The sequence below is a fragment of the Taeniopygia guttata genome, chromosome 13 (assembly GCF_048771995.1).
Source record: "Taeniopygia guttata chromosome 13, bTaeGut7.mat, whole genome shotgun sequence".
NCBI classification, from domain to species: Eukaryota; Metazoa; Chordata; class Aves; order Passeriformes; family Estrildidae; genus Taeniopygia; species Taeniopygia guttata.
Window position 1 is genome coordinate 926116 of NC_133038.1, and position 19472 is coordinate 945587.

Here is a 19472-nt window from a genome sequence, read left to right on the forward strand (position 1 = left end):
CAGTTCCCATCTCCCACCCATTCTGCAGACAAGCCCACCAAAATATTCTGGTACTTTTGTTGATTTTTTTAGTGGTATAGAAAAATAAAGTATTTAATGATAAGAATATGTTAACCATCACAGATTCCAAATGAGAGACTTGAGACTTTTGCTTCCAGTTTAAAAGTGGATGGCTTCTGAACAGGCAGGTCCATTCAGAAAGTGAAAATATTGAGGGAAATACTAAGACAAAACAGCATTTCTATCCTACTGCTGTTTAACCTCAATGATGAATGGCAAATGAATCTGATCTTGACATTGGAGTCTTAGTGGGCAACCAAGGATTATTTTTCCCATGATTCTAGTGTCAGAACATCCTACTGACACATGAGTGTATACGATAATGAAAAGATCATTAATTCAATTTAGATCAATTTTGATTAATCACAATGATTAATTAATAATTTAGTAACTAGGAATTAAATGTGAATTGGTGGAGAACCAAAAGGACAGTGAAAGAAATTGCCTGCAAAGAAATGTAGTCTCTTTTGACAGAGTTGAAAGGCAAATATGAGTTTAAACATATTTTTGAGTATATATAAAATTTATGTGTTGTAAAAGAAAAATATCAGAGTAACAAATGTGCAGCACTTTAATGTCAGATTTGACTGTCATTGGAACTGTTCACAAGTAGTGTGGACAATCTAAATTATACTTCACTTTCTAAGTATGATATATAACCATTAGGATACTTTAGAAAAACACATCACTGGAACTTGGGCTGGAGAGGGAACAAAGGGAACATCTTTGGAAGGTTCAAGTGGGATTTTTTAAGTGAATGTTATTCCAATACTTTGCAACAAACAGGAAAAAGTGAGGTCTGTTACACATCTTTCACAGCCTATATATAAACCAGCCTCAAGAATATTTACCTGAACATATATATACAGTTTTTTTTTTAAATATTCTTAAAAAAGTAATATTTGCTTGATCTATGACACAATGAACATCTCTACAGGGAAAACTTACCATAGGCATAATAAAATACTCAAGAAGTCATAAAAGGTAACACGAGAGCAGTGTTTGGCCTTGGTAAAACACATTTAGGATGGCTGTAATGTATGGATACAGCTTTGTTCAAGAAAGGAGCTGTGCATATTTAAAGGTACTTACAAAGCTGGTCTTCTCCTTTCTTTGACATGGGATGTTTCCTAATGGGATGAATACAAAATCACGGACACCATGCATTGCTGAAGGAAGGTTATGCCCATCTGTTTCACATGTCTGTGTTGCAATGATGGAAGAGTCTCTTCTAACTTCTATGGCTTATAAGTGAAAGAGATGTAGGATTCAGTACATGGATGTTGAAGGACAATTTCAAGGACTCCATGGTTAATGAATTGATAAGATTCAGCTCCCCTTCTTTGTCTGTCGGAACAGATTTTTATATTCTCTATAGAACTGAAATGGTGTAAAATACCTCAGGTCTACAGCCATGCTAAAATGCTGCTCTTTTGATAAAGTCAAACATTTAATTGCCAGTGTTATTCTGTATACTTCTTGCTTAAAATCCCTCTGTGTATGTTGTGGAATGGGTGACTTAAAGCATCTTTGGAGGGAAATAATTACACCACTGCCTATCACTGCACGTGTTCAAGGGCAGCTTTCTACAGACTCTTGGCAACAAGGTCCTTGGCAATCCAAGCTGGCTCTGTCCAGAGGCCAATGGGTGGCTCCAACACAACTGATATTTTACCTACAGAGAGGTTTCACCCACAAGACCCCATTTTCCAAGCGATGGTTACAACAGCTTGGATGGCACCACTTCTTGCCTGGCTCTGCTGCCACAGCTGCTTTTGCCCTCATTACTTCATAGTGATGGATATAGAAAGTTAGAAAAATGCAAATAGAAAAGCTTTTTATATCTTCCAAGTGTGCAAATAAATGGTTGTATGTTTTTATGGGAACTCGACTGAAATTTCTCAATGCCAGCTGTTGCATTCTTGGATAATTCAGTTGCTTTTACATGAATGTCTTTGTTCATAACTAAAAGATAATTGACTATAACCAAGTGTACTATAAACAGAAAGGAAAAAACCACAAAGAAAAATAGTTTCCTGGTTGTTCTGAAAAGAAGCAGGCAAATTAAGGCTATGACTAGAAAATGACTGAGTTTTCTATTAAAAATAACCACTGTTATTTTAACTGTTATTTTATGAAGAACCAAGTGATTCCAGTGCTCCTAAATATTTAATGAGGGAAACCAATGATTTCTAGAACTGTTGCTGTCTCCTAGGGAATAACCATAACTAATTCTCTGCCCCCAAAGAGCAGATTTTGCATATTGTTCCCAAACTGACTACACTCATGAGCCGTTGTAAGACTAATGCCACCTTCTCAACAAAATTGTTTACATAAACTCTATCCCCCCTTTCAGTATTTTCCAGCTTTTACCCAGGCCTGGATGGGTAATAGCCTGGATATTTCATGGCAAATTTCTCCAATACAATCACACAAATATGCACTGGAAGAGAGGGAACTCATCCCATTGCCTTCAGTAGGACCAAGAGCAAAATGAAGTGCAGAAGCAAGCGAGCTGACAGTTACTATTTCTGTGATGCCTCCTGAAATCACATCAGCAAATCCTCTCAAAGCCATCCTGCAGAGAAAACTGATCAGTTTTCATTAAATCACTCTCCTAGGTTTCTCTGGGTTGAAAACTGCTCTGATGTTTACTTTCCCTCATCATCCAAAGGTGAATATTCAAAGGTGAATAGTCCTCGCTGCTGCCGTCTCCCTGTGCTGGGGTGGGGTAGTCAGTGCAGCCAATAGGCAAGGGATACAGGGAAGAAAACTGATGCTTGGACATAACATAAAAGCTCCTCAGTATGGGAAGTCAAAATCTGTTTTGTTCTACAGAATTACTAGGTTTCGTGGCTTGTATGATATCTCAGTGGAGATATTATTCGCTTCCCAGCATTTTTCTCATAACCACAAATCATACCCACAAATAAAAAATATCCCTTCAAAACCACTTCCTATTAGCAGAGCATACCTTATATTATAAAACTTGCAAGTAGACCAGTGTTGTACCATGAAGCCTATACAGCGTTTTTTTGTCTTTTTGTTTTCCCAGTGTAAAAATATACAATGCTACTGCTCATTTCCTGCAGTGTAAAGGTCCAACTGGTCCTTGCCTGCTGAAGGCTCCACTGCTACTGCCCTTTCATACCTCCCCAACCCAGACCACTGTGTTACCCCTCCTTATACCTGAAACCTCACAGCGTAATGTATTTTGCCTCCCATTTATAACAAACAAGGAATCTTTAGCTGGTGTAATGAGATATTGTCCAAATAATCCACTGTCTTTCATAATTCTGTTGTAGCTGCTCCAGGGCCAGTCTTTGGATGTGATAGGGTCCTTTAAATTCTTCAGTACATTCATCCTCCCCGTCGACAGCTCTACAAAAAGCACATCTGTTTGCAAATGTGAAGTAGCATATATATAGTACTGATTGCCTTCAGTGAAAGAGGGTTGAAATGTCAGATCAGATACGTGTATGTTTGTTTTTAAGTCATAGATCAACTTGATTTCCCCTCGGACAGTGAGAGCCTGGACTCTGATCCTGCCGCTGCCTTGGTCCGCGCTGACCAGGTACCGCCCGTCGGGCGACACGTGCGGCGTGCCCGACACGCGGCCGTTGGGGCCGATGACGGCATCGGTGACGCTGTCGATGATGAGCTGCGGCGAGGCGGCCGCCGAGCGGCTCCTCCTGCACTGCACGAAGTAGTAACCGCCCAGGTGAGTGTACGCCATGGCCTGAGGCACGCAGCTGTGCGCTTTGAGGTGGATGGTCTTGATGTGGGTCACAGTCTCCAGGTCAATCTTGTGAACCGCGTGTTTTGACTGGTTAAAAATGAAGCCAAACCTGAAACAGAAAACAGGACACCGAGGTCACCTCTGGAGACACGGTGACATGCTTGAACAAAGACAGAATCAGCAGAATTGGGAATTTTTATTAATTGGTTTAGGAAGTATGTGCAATAATGCTGTCTCTTTTTGTAAGAAATGTCTTGTTTTAGTGCTTCTAAAACATCCTAGAAGGAGTGATATATTTCAGTTCAAATTAGCAACCTGATAATGGAAATTTGAATATCTGCTTAGCTGTTTGAACATTTGAGAGCTGAAATATTTTATTGGGAAGACCAATTTCTTTACACATGATATCAAGGTTTGGGTGTTCAGTAGGTTAACACTGACCAGATCTGTATTTAATCTGTCTGAGATTACAGTCATGAAAATTCAATATATATGCATGCATTCAATCTCAAAATAGAAAAGCATTCAAAATAAAGCATATTGCTGCCAGGTTGGGGTCAGAGAGTAACCATATATAATAAATATAGCTGTGTACAATGTAATGTATAAATCCTGAATGAAGACCATATCTAATCTCATCTCTTAACTGACAGCACCAGAGGGAAGCTGTGGTATGTGTTTGGTACCTGTGGTGCCTAGGAACCACTGCAGGAGATGGCAAGGCTGTGGTGCAGAGCAGACTCTTAAAAACCATCCTGCCAATCCAGGAAAGGTGTAAAACATTTATTGAGGAACATAACCAGGGTGCCCTGAAGATAAGGGGTCTTTATTTTGTGTCTCAAGACAGGGCCAAAACCAGTGAGCAGAGGATAAATGTTCTGTAAAAGATATATACTGCAGCACATCTGACCTTTGCTGAAGACGAGAAAAGGTCAAGAATAGCCAAGAAAGGTTTCTGCTTAATTTGAGCAGGAGGCTTTAGAAACAGCCTGCTTGTGTTCCACTGGATTCACTGACACTGACTTACAAAAACTAATTTTACATTGACTATCTTTTCATCCATTCAATGCAGACAGAGGGAAATGAAGTGAGTGCTTAGTGTTGTATCTTTTCCTCAGAAGATGAAAAATTGCCTTGTGAAATGTGGAGAACAACGTGCTTCTGTGCAGAAAATACATATTTTGCTTGAAACACTAAATTTATTTCTTTATTCTTAATCCATCTGTCAATGAGACACTCAGCAATGATTTCACTTCTAAAGAATGAGCCAGTGTAGTGTGAGACCCCATGAAAATCACTAGACTAAGACTTTCATTTTCCCATTATACTCACATCCATTAGAGACTTCACAAAGTATCAGCAGTGGAGAGTCGTAGTACACTGTGTGTGTGTAAATTGGATATGACACTTGTATTTCTCTGGATGAATGAATTTTAAGTACTTTTAAAAAGTGCTTTCCCTTACAGCTTTTTTTTCCCCAAGACTTCCTTAATACTTGGCCAAATGCCCGAAGAACTTAAGAAATTATTTTTATCATAAACTTCCGTTTAAAAAAGTGGGTCAGGATATATTTTATGTGCCCACAGTTGCAGAAGAGGCTCTGCCCTTGCATGAAATCTGTGATCTGAGATCTCAAAGCAAACCTTGCATTTAAGAGTTTTTAATAGACAACAGTCTACCCTAGGAACTAATAAAAATGGATACATTTCTAGATATCCATCTAAAATAAGAGGCAGCTGAAATACATATGCAGGAGTATTTGCATACAAATATTATTTGGCTAGTGGAAGAAATTGCTTAAATGTTCACCTTCCTGGGAAATGCTGGTACTGCCATTTATTGTTTCTGAGTGGAGAATTTAGAACATCATCTCAATGAGTCTCATTAGCCTGCAAGCAATTATTTTTTTCTGTGCTAAGGGTGAGAGAGAACAGACAAAGATTTGGCCCTGAAGAAATGCAACAGGAAATCAGGGACAGCACCTGCAGCTTTGCATATGGAAAACTATGGATAGTAATCTATCTATATTTATTATTTTGGCCAACTAATCACAGTGAAGCAAAAGGACAATTAAACAAACAAAAATGTGTAACTGTTCCACCTTCCTGTCTTTGAATCCAATTCTTACCTTCTCTGATCAGGCTTTAACATTCAGCAGAGTCATCTACCTCCTAGCACTACTATTAGCCATAATGAAATTGTGAAAGAAAACTGGAAATATGAAGTAGAGAGAAATTACAAATGACAGCCATGAGGCATGCATCATTATTTTGTGCTTCAGCAGGAAAAATTATTTATTTTAGAACAAACTCAACCCATAATCATTTAAGTGTAACCCCTTCTCTCAGTGTTTCCTGCAGGAAACCTAAGATGACTGTAAAGAGTTACATTACGGTTTTTGAGTGTTTAACTTAGTTAAAGTATATAGAGGACAGAAGATGGTTAAACAGTTGTTGTAACATGGAAATAATAGTATAAATTGCTGTGCAGTTACCATCAATTTTGATAATGTTAATGGGAGGCTTCCTGTGCCTGCTGGGAAGCAGCCAGTATTACTCCAGGTTTATTAGTATGTTAGTTACACAACCTCATTAACCACTACATCACATTAACATTCAAACCTGATTGTTCATGGGGGTTTAGTTTTTTCATCTGCAGTGCATACAATTTTTCTGCTCCAGCCATAAAGATCACATAGAGATCCAATACTTAAACAAGTTGGAAGCACCACAAAGAAAGAACCACATCTTCTACTTCAGGCAGCATGCACATTTACCACTTCAAGCAATATATCCTTGACACAGATTTCTGCTCAGATCTGTAACAGTTTTGTGGCAAGGAAGGTGATTTTGGGGCCATCAAATTCCTGGCACAAATAAGCCAGGGCAGTGTGCCATGAGCTGCAAGGAGGGATGGCTCACTAAGGTGAGGTTTGAATACCTGTGCATGATCTAAGGGGAAGTCCAGGATTGTTTCTTGCTGTTTTATTGATTAGCTGAATAACCACTGGCAATTTCCTCAATCATTTCTCCACTTCATGTGTGAAAATGGGGATAAATGTAGTTAAGATTCATCACAAATTCATTTATTCATTCACTCATTCATTCATTCACTCATTCATTTATTCATTCATATCTGTAAAGGACTTTAAGGTTATGAGAAGGAGCAGCATGGTCACCATTATTATTAATTAAAATAATTTCTCACCTAACATGATTAATAATAAGATTTGTAGGTGGTATAAAAAAATCCTCCACTCCTTCAAAGGGTGTGTGGATAACATGTGGATCCTCCCCAGTGCTTGCCTCTGGAATTACCTACAATAAATACACACAAGGTTGAGCACAGGATAAACACTGAGTAAGGCAGAAAGGTAAATACAGATTAGAGACAAGCATGGTACCGAGTGGCTTTCTCCAGACTGTAGTAGACTCAACTGATTAATGATTTCAAAACACTGTTTAGTGTAGTTGTCTTGAAAAGGTGTGCTAGCAAATAGTGACATTTGTGAGGTAAGTACACAACTTCATTTTTATAAGTTTACATCTTGAGAAAGAGCAGTCAAGCAGGAGCTGAAGCAGTATGACAGCAGTAGGACCATAATAATTTATGTCTAAAGTAAACATTTACTTCATGGTCATATTTATTAATCTCACTTTAATGCACAGTGATAACTTACCACCCTGAAAGATCAAACACTAACTCACAGCAGTTAATTATCACTTTGAAGGAGAAAAACTGTTCATCCATTGATATAAAGTCCAGGGAGGAGTGGAGAAGTGCCCTTTGGCTGTCCCCCGGTCCTGTCCTCCAGCACAGCACAGATCCCCATGGACAGGGGAACTCAGCACCTCCACTGCTCCAGAGAGGAAAAGTTTCCAAAAATTAAAATGTTAAACCCTCAAATTGTTTGCTGGGTTTAAGATGACTTTAGTCCATTCATTAGGACCTTCTGCTGCTCTAATTTGCAGCAGTTGTTGCTTTGAATTTATAGGTACATAACTCATGAAAGACATGCTAAATCCCTAAAAGGTTTATTTCAGACAGCTGTTCTGGTCATGCCATTTAGATTTCTTCCAATTAGATTGCCCAAGAAGGATGCCCACCCTAGCACAGTGCTTTCAGGAGGCCAGATATTTGCTTCCAACAAGCCAGTAATCACCAAACGACAGCATCCCATTAGTTGGTTGTACAGGCAGTTTGATAAATCCCTGACTTCCAGAGAAGTGGAAATTTAGATCAACCTCTGCAGCAGCATCTTCATTAAAAAAAGGTATTTTATTGCATGTCTGCAACCAAACACTGCAGGTTTTAAAAAAGAACTTTGCCCAATTAGTCACTGCCCACCTTTTGGGAAAGAAGGTCAGAAAAAAAGAAAGGATCTGCTGCTGATGATGCTAATCTCATCTCTATGTGTGTAACTGCGTATCATAAAATAACAGAAAGGACTATCTGAGGCCTGTAACCTTCTAACAAGTTTCCAACTGTGCATTTGGTGTGTTCTCCCTAATAATGACATGCTTGTGGATCTCTCCTTTAATTACAGAAACTTCTCACAGCTGGATGGAAGAAATTAAGTCAGAAAGGGTAAAAAGAGCCCATTTTGTCTCCTTATACCCTGCACAGGAAACTCACATCCCCAGGTGAGACAACCTGGTCCTGCTGCCCTGGAAACCTTCATTTACATGGTTCCATTCTGGTTTTGGCATATTTTTCTGAAATTGCCTGTGATGAGTAGCTGGTTCAGTCTTTATTATTGACAGCCAGCAATGTGGATGGTGGGGATGGCTCATCCCATCTTCATGAGGCAGTATCTCCAGCAGAAGCTTTGGGTAGCCCCACAATTAATGCAGGGCAATTTGTTAATTTGTTGGTTTTTAGGTCAGAGAGCAGAGCCCCCCTTCTTCTCTGCCTGCTGGGGAACGCTTTAATTGTAGACTTAGCAGCAAACTTCTGGCAGAAGGAGTATTCACAAGACACCTGTTTCCAGAAAGGTTGGGCAGCAAGTGCCAGAAAACAACTACCAGAGAATGGGACATCTGGATGGATTAAAGCAGATCCATTAAATGGTGTCAACTCTGTCATACAACATACAGCAGCAGAAAAGTGCCCCACCAGGTGGCTATTCTCCATGTTCTCTGTACTGTCAACCGAAGAGTAAATCTGCCAAGGTGATCTAGAAGTGGAAGCTATTTAGTTGTCCAAAGTCATGTGCAGTGCTGTGTCCCAGTGTCACTGTGGCCCTGGTGGTGCTGAGCATGGAGGAGTTCCATGGATATCACTGGCACCCCTGCACTGGAATCACTAACACCCAATAACACAATTTGTCCCCAGGGTTTTACTTCTCCTGGCTTGGCTTTTTTTCTTCATGCCCTAGAAAGCCCCTTTTTGCATTTTACTGTAAGACACTCATAGAATCACAGAATTGTTAAGGATGGAAAAGCCTTCCAAGGTCATCAGGTCCAGCTATTTCCCCAGCACTGCCAAGCCCACACTGAACTGTGTCCCCAGGTGCCACATCTACAGGTCCTTTCAATCCTTCCAGGGACAGGGACTCCACCATTGCTCTTGGCATCCTGTTCCAGGGCTTGAGAAAGTTATTAGTGAAGAAACTTTTCCTAATATCAACCTCAACCTCCCCTGGCATAACTTTAAGCCATTTCCTCTTATCATTTGTTACATGGGAGAAAAGACTGACTTTTATCTGGATTCAATCTCCCTTCAGGGAATTGTAGAGACTGATAAGGTCTCCCCTGAGCTCCCTCAGCTGCTCCTCACCAGACTTGTACTCCAGACCCTTCCCCAGCTCTTGTTGCACTTTTCTGGACACATCCCAGCACCTCAATGTCTGTCTTGTAGTGGGAGCCCAAAACTGAACCCAGGATGTGAGGTGCCTCACCAGTGTTGCAGAGCACAGCAGTCTTGTCCTGCTCACAGACAGCTGTCAGACCTTGCTATATAACTTTTTGGCACTTGGCTCTGTCACCAGTCTTAAAACAAAATAGACCTTGGCACAAAGCAGCCCTGCTGTCAGCCTGTGGCATAGTCATTGCTCAAAAACAAACTAAACAGCAAGAAAAATATGGGAGGATGGACAAAGGAAGGATGAATAAAACACACTGGATATGCAAATGAAACAGCAGCTTTATATCCAGACCATTAAATGCTGTTAATTACCTGCAACCCACCAGCCACCAGTGTTTTACCACTGATGCTGAGCCCAGAAAGAGCAAAGGCTCCAAAGTGTAAAGACTCACCTGCAGTGTGGGTGATGATTTCCTCATGTCCCCCCAGCTGAGCACCCACACTTGGTCATGGGACTTGTCATAATGTAATTTTGTTGGTAAAGGGTCCACATCCAAGGACTTTAAAAAACCCAGAGAGAGTTATTTATACAGTGACTCTAATGAACATGACAAATATTACATCAGTTCAGTGCAGGCATTCTCAAGCACCACTGTTCCCTGGGCAGTTTTGCCTTCAAATCAAGTGGGGGATCAGCAGCAGTTGAAAAATTTGGCTGTTTGGTGCCATTTTCTGGGTAGACATCATTCCATATTATGCTGTTACTTATAGCCAGTAGATCAAGGGCCAATTTCTGTCTGAATTGTATCCACACCAGCTTTTTCCATTTCTAGGCATTCTTTCCAAACTGCTTATAACCCAGGTCAGGCAGCTAAGCCAGAAATTCATCCTAGTGTTATTTTACCAGACTCACTGTAAGCTTGGCTGCAGAGGCAGCCCTGAGACTGTGATCTCCAGCCCACAGAGGAGTTTATTCCTGCCAGTGAGGTTACAGAACATTGAACTCCATCTGATGCCACTGGTGAAAGCAACGTAGGCCAGCTCTTTATTGATCAGCAGATCTTTGCCCAGCAGATCCACTGGGCAAAGATCTGATTTTTTTGTCCTATATCAGGTCTTTTGTCATCAGTGAATAATGTGTTCATTTGTAAGTACCTGTATGGCTTTCTGAGTCTGGATATCAATTATCATTACTCTGTTCTGCTTTGGCTGTGTCACATAAATGTACTTGTCTCTGACATTGACTGCTGAAGCCCAGAGGCAGGACTGAGTGTCTTCACCTTCCACTCTAGGACAGATCTCCTCCTGAGGGGTCAAAAAAAGAGAAAGTTTAATTTTTACAAGTTCAGTGCCTGGAGCAGCAAGAAGCTTAGCTTTGTAAACTGCAGGCAAAAATCCCTGGGGATTCCATTAGGATGATACTTCTCCCCTTTCTTTCCTGGAAAATCGTGAAATAATTAATTTATCAGGTACCACACTTCATCCTGGCTCTATGCAATGTCATTAAACAGCTGGACCTCCTGCAAACTTATATTGAATTTAAATAACCACAGAGCCTATGGATTGATCTTTTGAAGCATGCTGTGTTCATCAAGACTTGCAGGGCTGTCAGCATTTATTAGCAACAGAACTATCACTCTGTGCTTTGAAAAAACAGTGATTTACATTAACTGAGTCACTGCTTTATATTTTTTCATAAAGTCTTCATTTTCTGCACAGGAGTTTGAAGTCACTTTTGGTCTCACTAACAACTCTGCATGTTTGCTACTCCTCATCACTCTTCCTTCTCTCAAGATGCTTTATTTGAAAGAGCATTTATGTGGGGCCAGGCTGTGGGGAGGAAATGGGGTAAAATGAGAATGAACACATATAAATTTCAGTGAGCACAACTGTTGATTTTAGACCTTATGTTGGGTAATATTAAATAACAGCCCAACCTACCTAAGGGAAATGTGATTGGAGCTGCATCAGAGCACGTTCAGGGAAAGAGGAGGTACAACAAAACCCAATGCCAGCATTGTGTCTGCACTGGAGGAATAGACTAGACTAGACTAGGCTAGACTAGACTAGACTAGACTAGACTAGACTAGACTAGACTAGAATAGAATAGAATAGAATAGAATAGAATAGAATAGAATAGAATAGAATAGAATAGAATAGAATATCCTGAGGTGGAAGGGACCTACACCATGTGAAACAATTATGGACAGAAAGCTGTCACCTCTAAGCAGCAAAACTCTGCTGACTGTCTTGGTAGAGACATGAGTAAGAACTGAAGATACAAAACTCAATAACTTGTCTGCATTTTCCTTTCTGCTCCTCCAGCTAGGCTGGGAATCTATGCTACAAGGTAGATGATGATACAAAAGCTCAGACTTGGGTTTCCAGCAGTCATTCATGTTGTCAGGTACCTGCCAGCCTTCACACTGCCCTCCTCATCCTCAGCTCTCACAATGCAAGGGGAGCAGGGAAAAGTTACCAGTCTTTCTGCTACAGGGCTCAGCTGCAGATGCTCCACCTGCTTTTGTGCCCTCTATGAGCAAATGAAGCAACCCTTTTTTGTAGATCCACTCCTAAAGTTGGGCTGGTGTCACTGTCTATGTAGCAAACATTCAAGATAGCAAAAGGGAAAAGGGAGGAAAAAAATGTCATTTCTCCCTAGACCAAGGGAAGGGTCCTTGGAGATCTGTAGGAATCCCTCAGAGGGGTCTCTGAAGAGCAGCCAAGTGATGCTAAAAATCCCTCTTATGCACATCAATGTGCTGACATTATTTCCTTAAGTGCCCCCTCTGTTTGTTCTTTTTGATCTGTTTCTCCGGGACCACCTCTTTGATATTTACAGTTCTTCAGAAAAGAAACACAGGATTTCTGTCTTTGTAAAGCTTACGTGTGGCTTAATAGTATTAAGTCCGTGGTAAGGACTAGCCTTGCAGTGAGCATCAGTCTGGAGTTCTTCCAAGGTATATTAAAATCTAGTGGAAAAAAACCCAAGTATTAACCACAAATTTATTGAAATTTAGAAAATACTTACTACAAACTCATAAGAAGATCATGACCCATAGCAGCAGAGTTTGACCCAACCATAGGGCTCATGACAGTGATTCTAGCCTTTCACTCCTCCCAAAATTGAAATCAAGGCTGAGCCCCTTTTTTCAGAAGTGCCACATTCTTTAACCACGTTTTTAACTTCCCCTTTTAAAAATTAGAAAGTAAGTAAAGGAGTGGATAAAAAAGCATTTCTGGATGTATTTCAGCACCTGTGATTTTTTTTTTTAAGAACTGGCAGTTTCATGAGGATATGCCTGCTGTATGTTCCTGTGCAGGAGTACATAAGACAGGTCACTGAGAACACTGACCTCGCAGAGCCTCCAGGCACATGTTATCCCACTGGCCATGTTGAACTCCACTGCCTACAAGCCAGTGCTTGACATTTCTGACACCTGAAAAAATTTTCCTTGTGATTCCTAAAGCAAGGGTTAGGTAAATTCAGTGCAGACAGAAAAGTGCCAACAGCAAACACAGACAGCGCAGTCTGTCTCTCAGTGCAGAAGATGCAGAGGACCTTCATGGCATAACCATTTTCTGGACATTCTTATTTGCCTCCCTGCTGCAGTTTAACATGGCAAAGCACTTCCAAAGAGCAGAAAGTGGTCCAAAGTAGCTCACTTCTTTGCCTATGAAGCCATGAGTAAAAGAAGCACCAGTGAAGGATGTGCACATCTCTCTGCTATTGACTTTTATACCTTCCCTAAAGCCCAGTTACAAATTTGGGGCATGGATAAGTAAAGAGATCAAAAGGACAAATGAAAATCTTTGCTTATGTGATAACTAACCAAATTCTCTATAGCGTGTCAGTAAATCCTCCATGTCAGCCTTAGAACTTATGTGGATCCCCTGATTTTCAAGAGAAGATGCTATACCTCAGGGATGCTGCATGAAGCCCACCAAGCTCCAACATCCCTGTGGCAAACAGGTCCTTTAGCAATAACAACCTTTGAAGAGATTAAGAGAAAGCTTCTCAGCTGTCAGCTGTAGCTGCCGGGTTCAGAACTTACATAACTTGTGAAAATCCTCTCTTCAGGCCTGATATGTCTCCGGATTTCACATTCGTTTGGCTGAAGGACAGTGATCCCATCATCAGAAAAGACATAGAACATATTCCCAACACTCAGGCCTTAAAGGGGGATAAAGAAGAAGGAGTTGGATTCTTTTTTGGTATGTATCCATAGCTGTTAGGACTTTTTTAAAGAACTTGTCCTCCTCTCCCGACAAATAAATTCTGCCGTACATAAAAGTTGGTCATTTGGATGCAGTTGGAGCATTCACAAAATCAAATTTCATGTCACAACAAGGGCTTCAAGGAGTGAAGAGGTACAAACACATTCAAAAATGCATTGCCTTGGTGGCGGTGGTTGTACCCAAATAATTATGGCTGGGTCTTGTAGACAGGTACCAAAACAGGATTTGATCCCAAGAAGCCTCTCTGTTGCACCGCTGCCTCCTCAGATTATGAATTTGTTTTTTTCCTATGATTTCATTAAAAATAGCTTGACAATAATTTGAGAACTGAAAGACAAGCTTTAGTTAAAATTAAAGTGAAGGTCATTCTGTTACAGGCAAATTGACCGCTGGTAACTGTGATGTTAAATGGAAGTGTTTTGCATCTGTATCATGAATGAAAATATACAGATTTCTCTATTTTCTTAAACTATCTGAAAAAAATAACTACAGCCACCAAAATAAATACATTTTTGAAATCTTGCAAACTGTAATTCACAAATGTGGAGTAGTTCAGCATTGCATTAGCACTCATTTATCCAACCGGGGCATTCCAGGAGATTTGGAAAACTGGTTGATTGTCATTGCTTTGCCATTAGGAGATTGTGTTTTATCACTTCTGTCATGCTAGATGGAATTGCAGTGACATGATCTTTAAGAAATATTCAGGATCCTTTCAAACACTCTAATTTCAAAGATCCAATAATTCTATTTTTTCACACCACCACCAGTAAGTGTTTGCAATGACCACTGTCACCCCTAGCAGTGTTGACAGTGAACTTTATCTGCCAATAATATGGTGATGCTATAATTTGTATATTCTAATTAATTCCATTTTTCCCATGGAGAAATGAAGTCCCCATTCCATAGCTCTAAGCAATGTTCAGTGTTAAAAATTCCCTTTGCTGGTCCTGTGGTGGCAGCTCTAAGTACTGCTCACAGAGACAGAGTTTCTCACATTTCTTAACTGTCTGCAGGATTGAGATCTAATCACAGAAAATTTGACAGTAAAAATACGGATAATTTGGATAAATGCATTTTTGTAAAATTTTGTAATACACATTGTATTTAGTATGGCTAGAAGGGTGGTGTTGTTGCTAAGCCCCCTTCTTTTGATGCCAAATATGTAGCTTCAGAGAATAATGTGTCAGCATGTGATGTTTGCTGCACTGACATGGTTCAAGTTGAGTTTCTGAACCATAGCACAGAAATCCCCCAGTCAGGGCATCAGGTGGGTACAAGAGCTGTGATCCTCAAATGTGATTGCACAGGGCAGGATCATGCATGTAAGAAAAAAGCTCCACTGAGAGTTATTTCATGGACTAAGGGTTATTTTTTCCCCAGGTATATTGGTAATAAATTTCATTCAGGCACTTTGGACCAAAACCTGCGCTCCCAGCATCCACACAACTCCCACCTGCTTTAGTGGGATTTGATGAACACATCAGAGGGCAGAATTTGACCCTGCCTGGAATGAGTGCTGACATTTCATGGGTAAAGGATTTTAATCCTAAGAAGTGAAAACAGGCAGGCAATTATGACTACCGTGAAGATGCTTATTATTATTTTCATGCACAAGAGTAGTGTGATTTTTGTCTAATGATCCTATTAAAATGAGGGTGTATTTAATTGCCTTAATTACCCACAAAATACTTTGATAAAAAATTTTACCCCAACAGGTTTAGAGTCAGAGACTCAGCAAGTTCTACTACTTATTTTACAGTAAAATGAGTCCAAGATTATTTTTCAGACTGATTAAAATATACTACAAAATCCTGAGAGCATTCACTTACTCTCTTTTTAAAAAAGTTTGTCAGTTTAAATTAAACTACTTTTTTTTCCCCTAGGGATTGATCTTCATACTGATATTTAGACCAAGCAGGATTTTACTAGACAAACTAGGTGTTTTATTGTGACTTGTGAAACATTTACCAAATCTTGGTTGGGATACATCCTAAACAATCTCATGGACATCAGTAGAACAGACTCAATTTTTGATTATACTGATGCAACTCCTTGGTGCAGAGAATGGGGAATTATTTCAGTACAGAGGTGGGCAATGAAGTATTTTGTGTTTTTCATAGGAGTGAGGTGAGGCAGGTACTAAATTGGGAACTGGGGGACTAATGAGGAGTTAAAAAAATTTTTTTCCTTTTGAATTGAGGACATTTCAGGTTAGATGACACAACTAGTTCAAAACCCAAAGGCATTATAAAAGGCAAAATACTTCATCTGTATAGCAAAATATCCCTAATATAAAAAAAGCCCATTAAGAATGGGGAGTGTTTCCTAAACATAACAGTTCTTATTTGATCCACTCCAGATGAAGCTGGCTCTAACAAAAAAAACCCAAAACATTGGGAGGACACCCGATATCGACAAGAGCTTATTTGAGAAATACAGTGCTTCCCTCAGTGTACATTTATACATCCCTCCTTTGAGATCAAAGGGCAATTTTTTCACTATGAAATAATCTGATACTTAAATAGTTTTCCTCAACTTAATCTAAATATTTGGAAATGTTTTAGAACTTAAATTTGGTACTGAAAAGGCTTTCAGCTTTTTAAGTGCATGGACTCACATAACTGCTGATTGCCTGCTGGCACAAAATGCTCCTTTTCTCCAGGTATTAGGTAAGCAATGCTCACTACAGAAATGAACACTGTCATGAAAAAAAATCTCTGCTTTACATTTGGGCTACTCATGGTTTTCTCTGGACAAAATTAAAACCTATTTGCACATTGAGTAAATACTGCATGTGCTTCCAGCCCCAGGTTTAACTGTCTGGCTGCCCTACGTGTACTCATTTCTTGAGGTGTTGCTTGTGCATGGTCTGAAACAACAAACTGACAGACTGACTTTTAAAATCACCAAATACTTGTGTTAAAAGTTTGACTTGCAGCAAAAGTTTATTCTACAACATATTTTGTTTAGGCATTTTCCCAAGGTTTTAATTACTCCAGACCTTGTGGAGATGAGGTAGTGATCTTTAAAGTAGCTCAAATCTACCAATACATTTGTTAATAGTGGTAATTGCACATAGTAAAGAACTGAAAGAATATTTTAAAATGTAAAACCAAAAATACCACTCCTGTCTTCCAGCTTTCTCTGTGCCAAGATTTCACATGCTGAAGTATATTCTAGAATGAATATGCCCATCAAATATTACAGAACAACATAAGCAAGGTAATAAACCTGCTTTACAGATACTGAATTGTTTAGGAACATCAATAACAGATCTGGCCATGTTTTGCCTCAACATTGCTCATACTTTGATTTAAAATGTGCAAGGTTGATAAGCAGTAAGTCCATCTATTTAGCAAAATTATAATAAGACTTTCTGCAACCAACTTCTCAGCTGTTCTTTAAATATTACTCTACTTTTACCTCTGGTAGGATTATCCATCTGCTTTCTTTAAAAAGGAGCATAAGGGACACTGTATATAAACAGCCATGGAGCATCGTGCAGGTGATTCTTGGCTGATGAGATGCATGAGAGATTTCATTTCCAAGCACAAGTGAAATAGCAATTCTTGGTGCCCATAATGCCATTTACAGCAGCGTCAGCACTGTAGACTCCTCACAGCCCTGCACCAGGAACCTGCAGGTGGGGTATCTAGAAAGAAGTGCTGGGGAGCTCTCCTAGGTGACTGAGCCACCTCTCTGACCTCCAGAGAGCTGCACTGGGCTTGGGTTGGAAGGGATTTCAGAAACAAACTACTGTATCTGCTGTATGTGTCTGTGGCCAACAGTGGCACTGACAGTGTGCATCAGGTGTTTGCACACCTGGCCCAGGCTGCTGTGGTCATCACGCCCTGGCACCTTGTGCCAAGCCCAAACTACCCAGAAAGTTTTCTGCTGAAAGCTCACCTATTGTTTTGGAGTACCTGGAGGCACTACTTACAAAGGGGCTTTGCACCCTCCAAAAGCAGAGTGAGCCTGAAGCCCTTCTTGGAGGAGCAACGTGAGGGAGTTTGGGTGTTTGCAGGGGGCAGGGGGACATGGCCAGGAGCAGTTTGTCACTGCACAGCAACCTTTCCCACACAGCTTGAAGGACACCAAGGTCTCAGCTGCCTCATAAGCAGCTGGCAGCTGCAAGAACTGGTTTACATCTGCACTTCAACCTCAGAACCTTCCTCCAGGGAGTGGATGTTCTGCTCCCAGCCCTCCAGGAGCCCAAGTTCACACAATATCCTCCACACACTTGGGTTCCACGTCTACAGTCAGATGGACAACCTGTGTGAGAGTGCCTTGGGCTGTTGCATGACGCTTCTTACTGGGTATTTTGGAAATTATGGCAGCACAAGTCATAATTTGTACAAAATGAGGCAGTTTTAAGGGCCTCCATGACCTCTTTGAGTCAATTAGCTGCTCAGAATAGGGTTTTTTTTTACTTTGGCTTCTAAGATACACAGTTGTTGACCTTGTGAAGGGCACACTGTAAGTTTGATCAAACTAAAGCTCTTAACTGCCAATTAAAACACGGAGAAATGGGGCAACCTTTACCCTGCATCGATTCAAAGGATAGAGGGAAGAAAACCTGTTGTGGTTTGGATTTTTGTTTTGCCTAACAGTCAAGAACACAATTTTTGTTGTGCACCTAGAAGCATCGATACATGCTACTGAAAAGAAGAATCTGAATTGCTTGCTTAAAAATGCAGTATATTGAATTTATGCCTTACTTGTTCAATTATGGTAATTTGGGAGCACTTCTGACACTTGTGTGATTGCTAATGCAGCTTGAAAATCTCAGGCTACCCACATTTTTGGCAGTATATATAAAATTCATATTTTTATATATTTTATGGCCATCTATTATTTCATAGTGGGAAAATGCAAGAAGTTATAGGTGCAAGAGTGACATCTCTTATTTGAATAATTCAGCTTTTAAAAGTCTGGTCTGTACTTAATCTGGTGAGTGTGAAAGTTGATAGGGTTAGTGGCAAGTCAGTGGAGAATGGCCCATCATGGAATTATTAAAGCAGACAAGCACATTATCACTACGACAAAAGAACTTTACTGCAGTACCTTCCTCTCGCCACAGTATGTTTGCAACTGCAGCATCAGAATATTGGGAAAGCCAGAAAATAATCAGGAAAAGAAAAAAACAACAAAACAATGTCAAAACTTTCATTGTAACAAATAACTGAATAAATACTCATGTTTACATGAACTGTTTAATTGGTGAAAATTTTGTAACATTCATTCAAATAAAATACCAGGAAAGACAGAGAGTTCTAAACATATTTTCTCCTTCTAGAGACAATTAAGAAACTTTGACATGGGAAAAATCCTTCCTGAAATGAAGGCAGCTATGCAAAGATCAATGACCTACTAAAGAGAAGCTGTTACCTTCAAATGCAGCTGCAGGTATGGTACAGCCTGTGGTTTTCTGTGCAGTTCAGAGAGGGAACACAACATGGAATTATAGAACCATTAAGGTTGGAAAAAACCTCTAAGATCATCGAGTCCAACCATTAACCCAGCACTACCAGGCCCACCAGCATCTTTTAGAAGCCTGAGCCTGCAGCTACAGCAGCTGCACCCTTGGCTGTGCTGTCTCTTGGAACTTCATGCAACTGCATTCTTT

At 40.2% G+C, this 19472-nt stretch overlaps 1 protein-coding gene across 6 annotated transcripts in view; it reads right to left on the bottom strand.

Moving 5' to 3' along the window:
* Positions 1–607: 607 nt before the first annotated feature.
* FSTL4 (follistatin like 4) overlaps positions 608–19472 on the bottom strand; it is a 350321-nt gene continuing 331456 nt past the window's right edge. For 5 of the 6 annotated variants that reach the window (XM_072935370.1, XM_072935369.1, XM_030283617.4 and 2 more), the window contains exons 11-16: positions 18911–18937; positions 13660–13778; positions 10760–10909; positions 10057–10164; positions 7007–7116; positions 608–3908 (exon numbers count right to left, since the gene is read on the bottom strand). In XM_072935370.1, coding sequence (XP_072791471.1) covers positions 3206–3908; positions 7007–7116; positions 10057–10164; positions 10760–10909; positions 13660–13778; positions 18911–18937 — 1217 coding nt within the window. In that variant the 3' untranslated portion in view covers positions 608–3205. The remainder of the gene's footprint in view (positions 3909–7006; positions 7117–10056; positions 10165–10759; positions 10910–13659; positions 13779–18910; positions 18938–19472) is intronic. The other variant, XM_030283620.4, reaches the window with a different exon arrangement.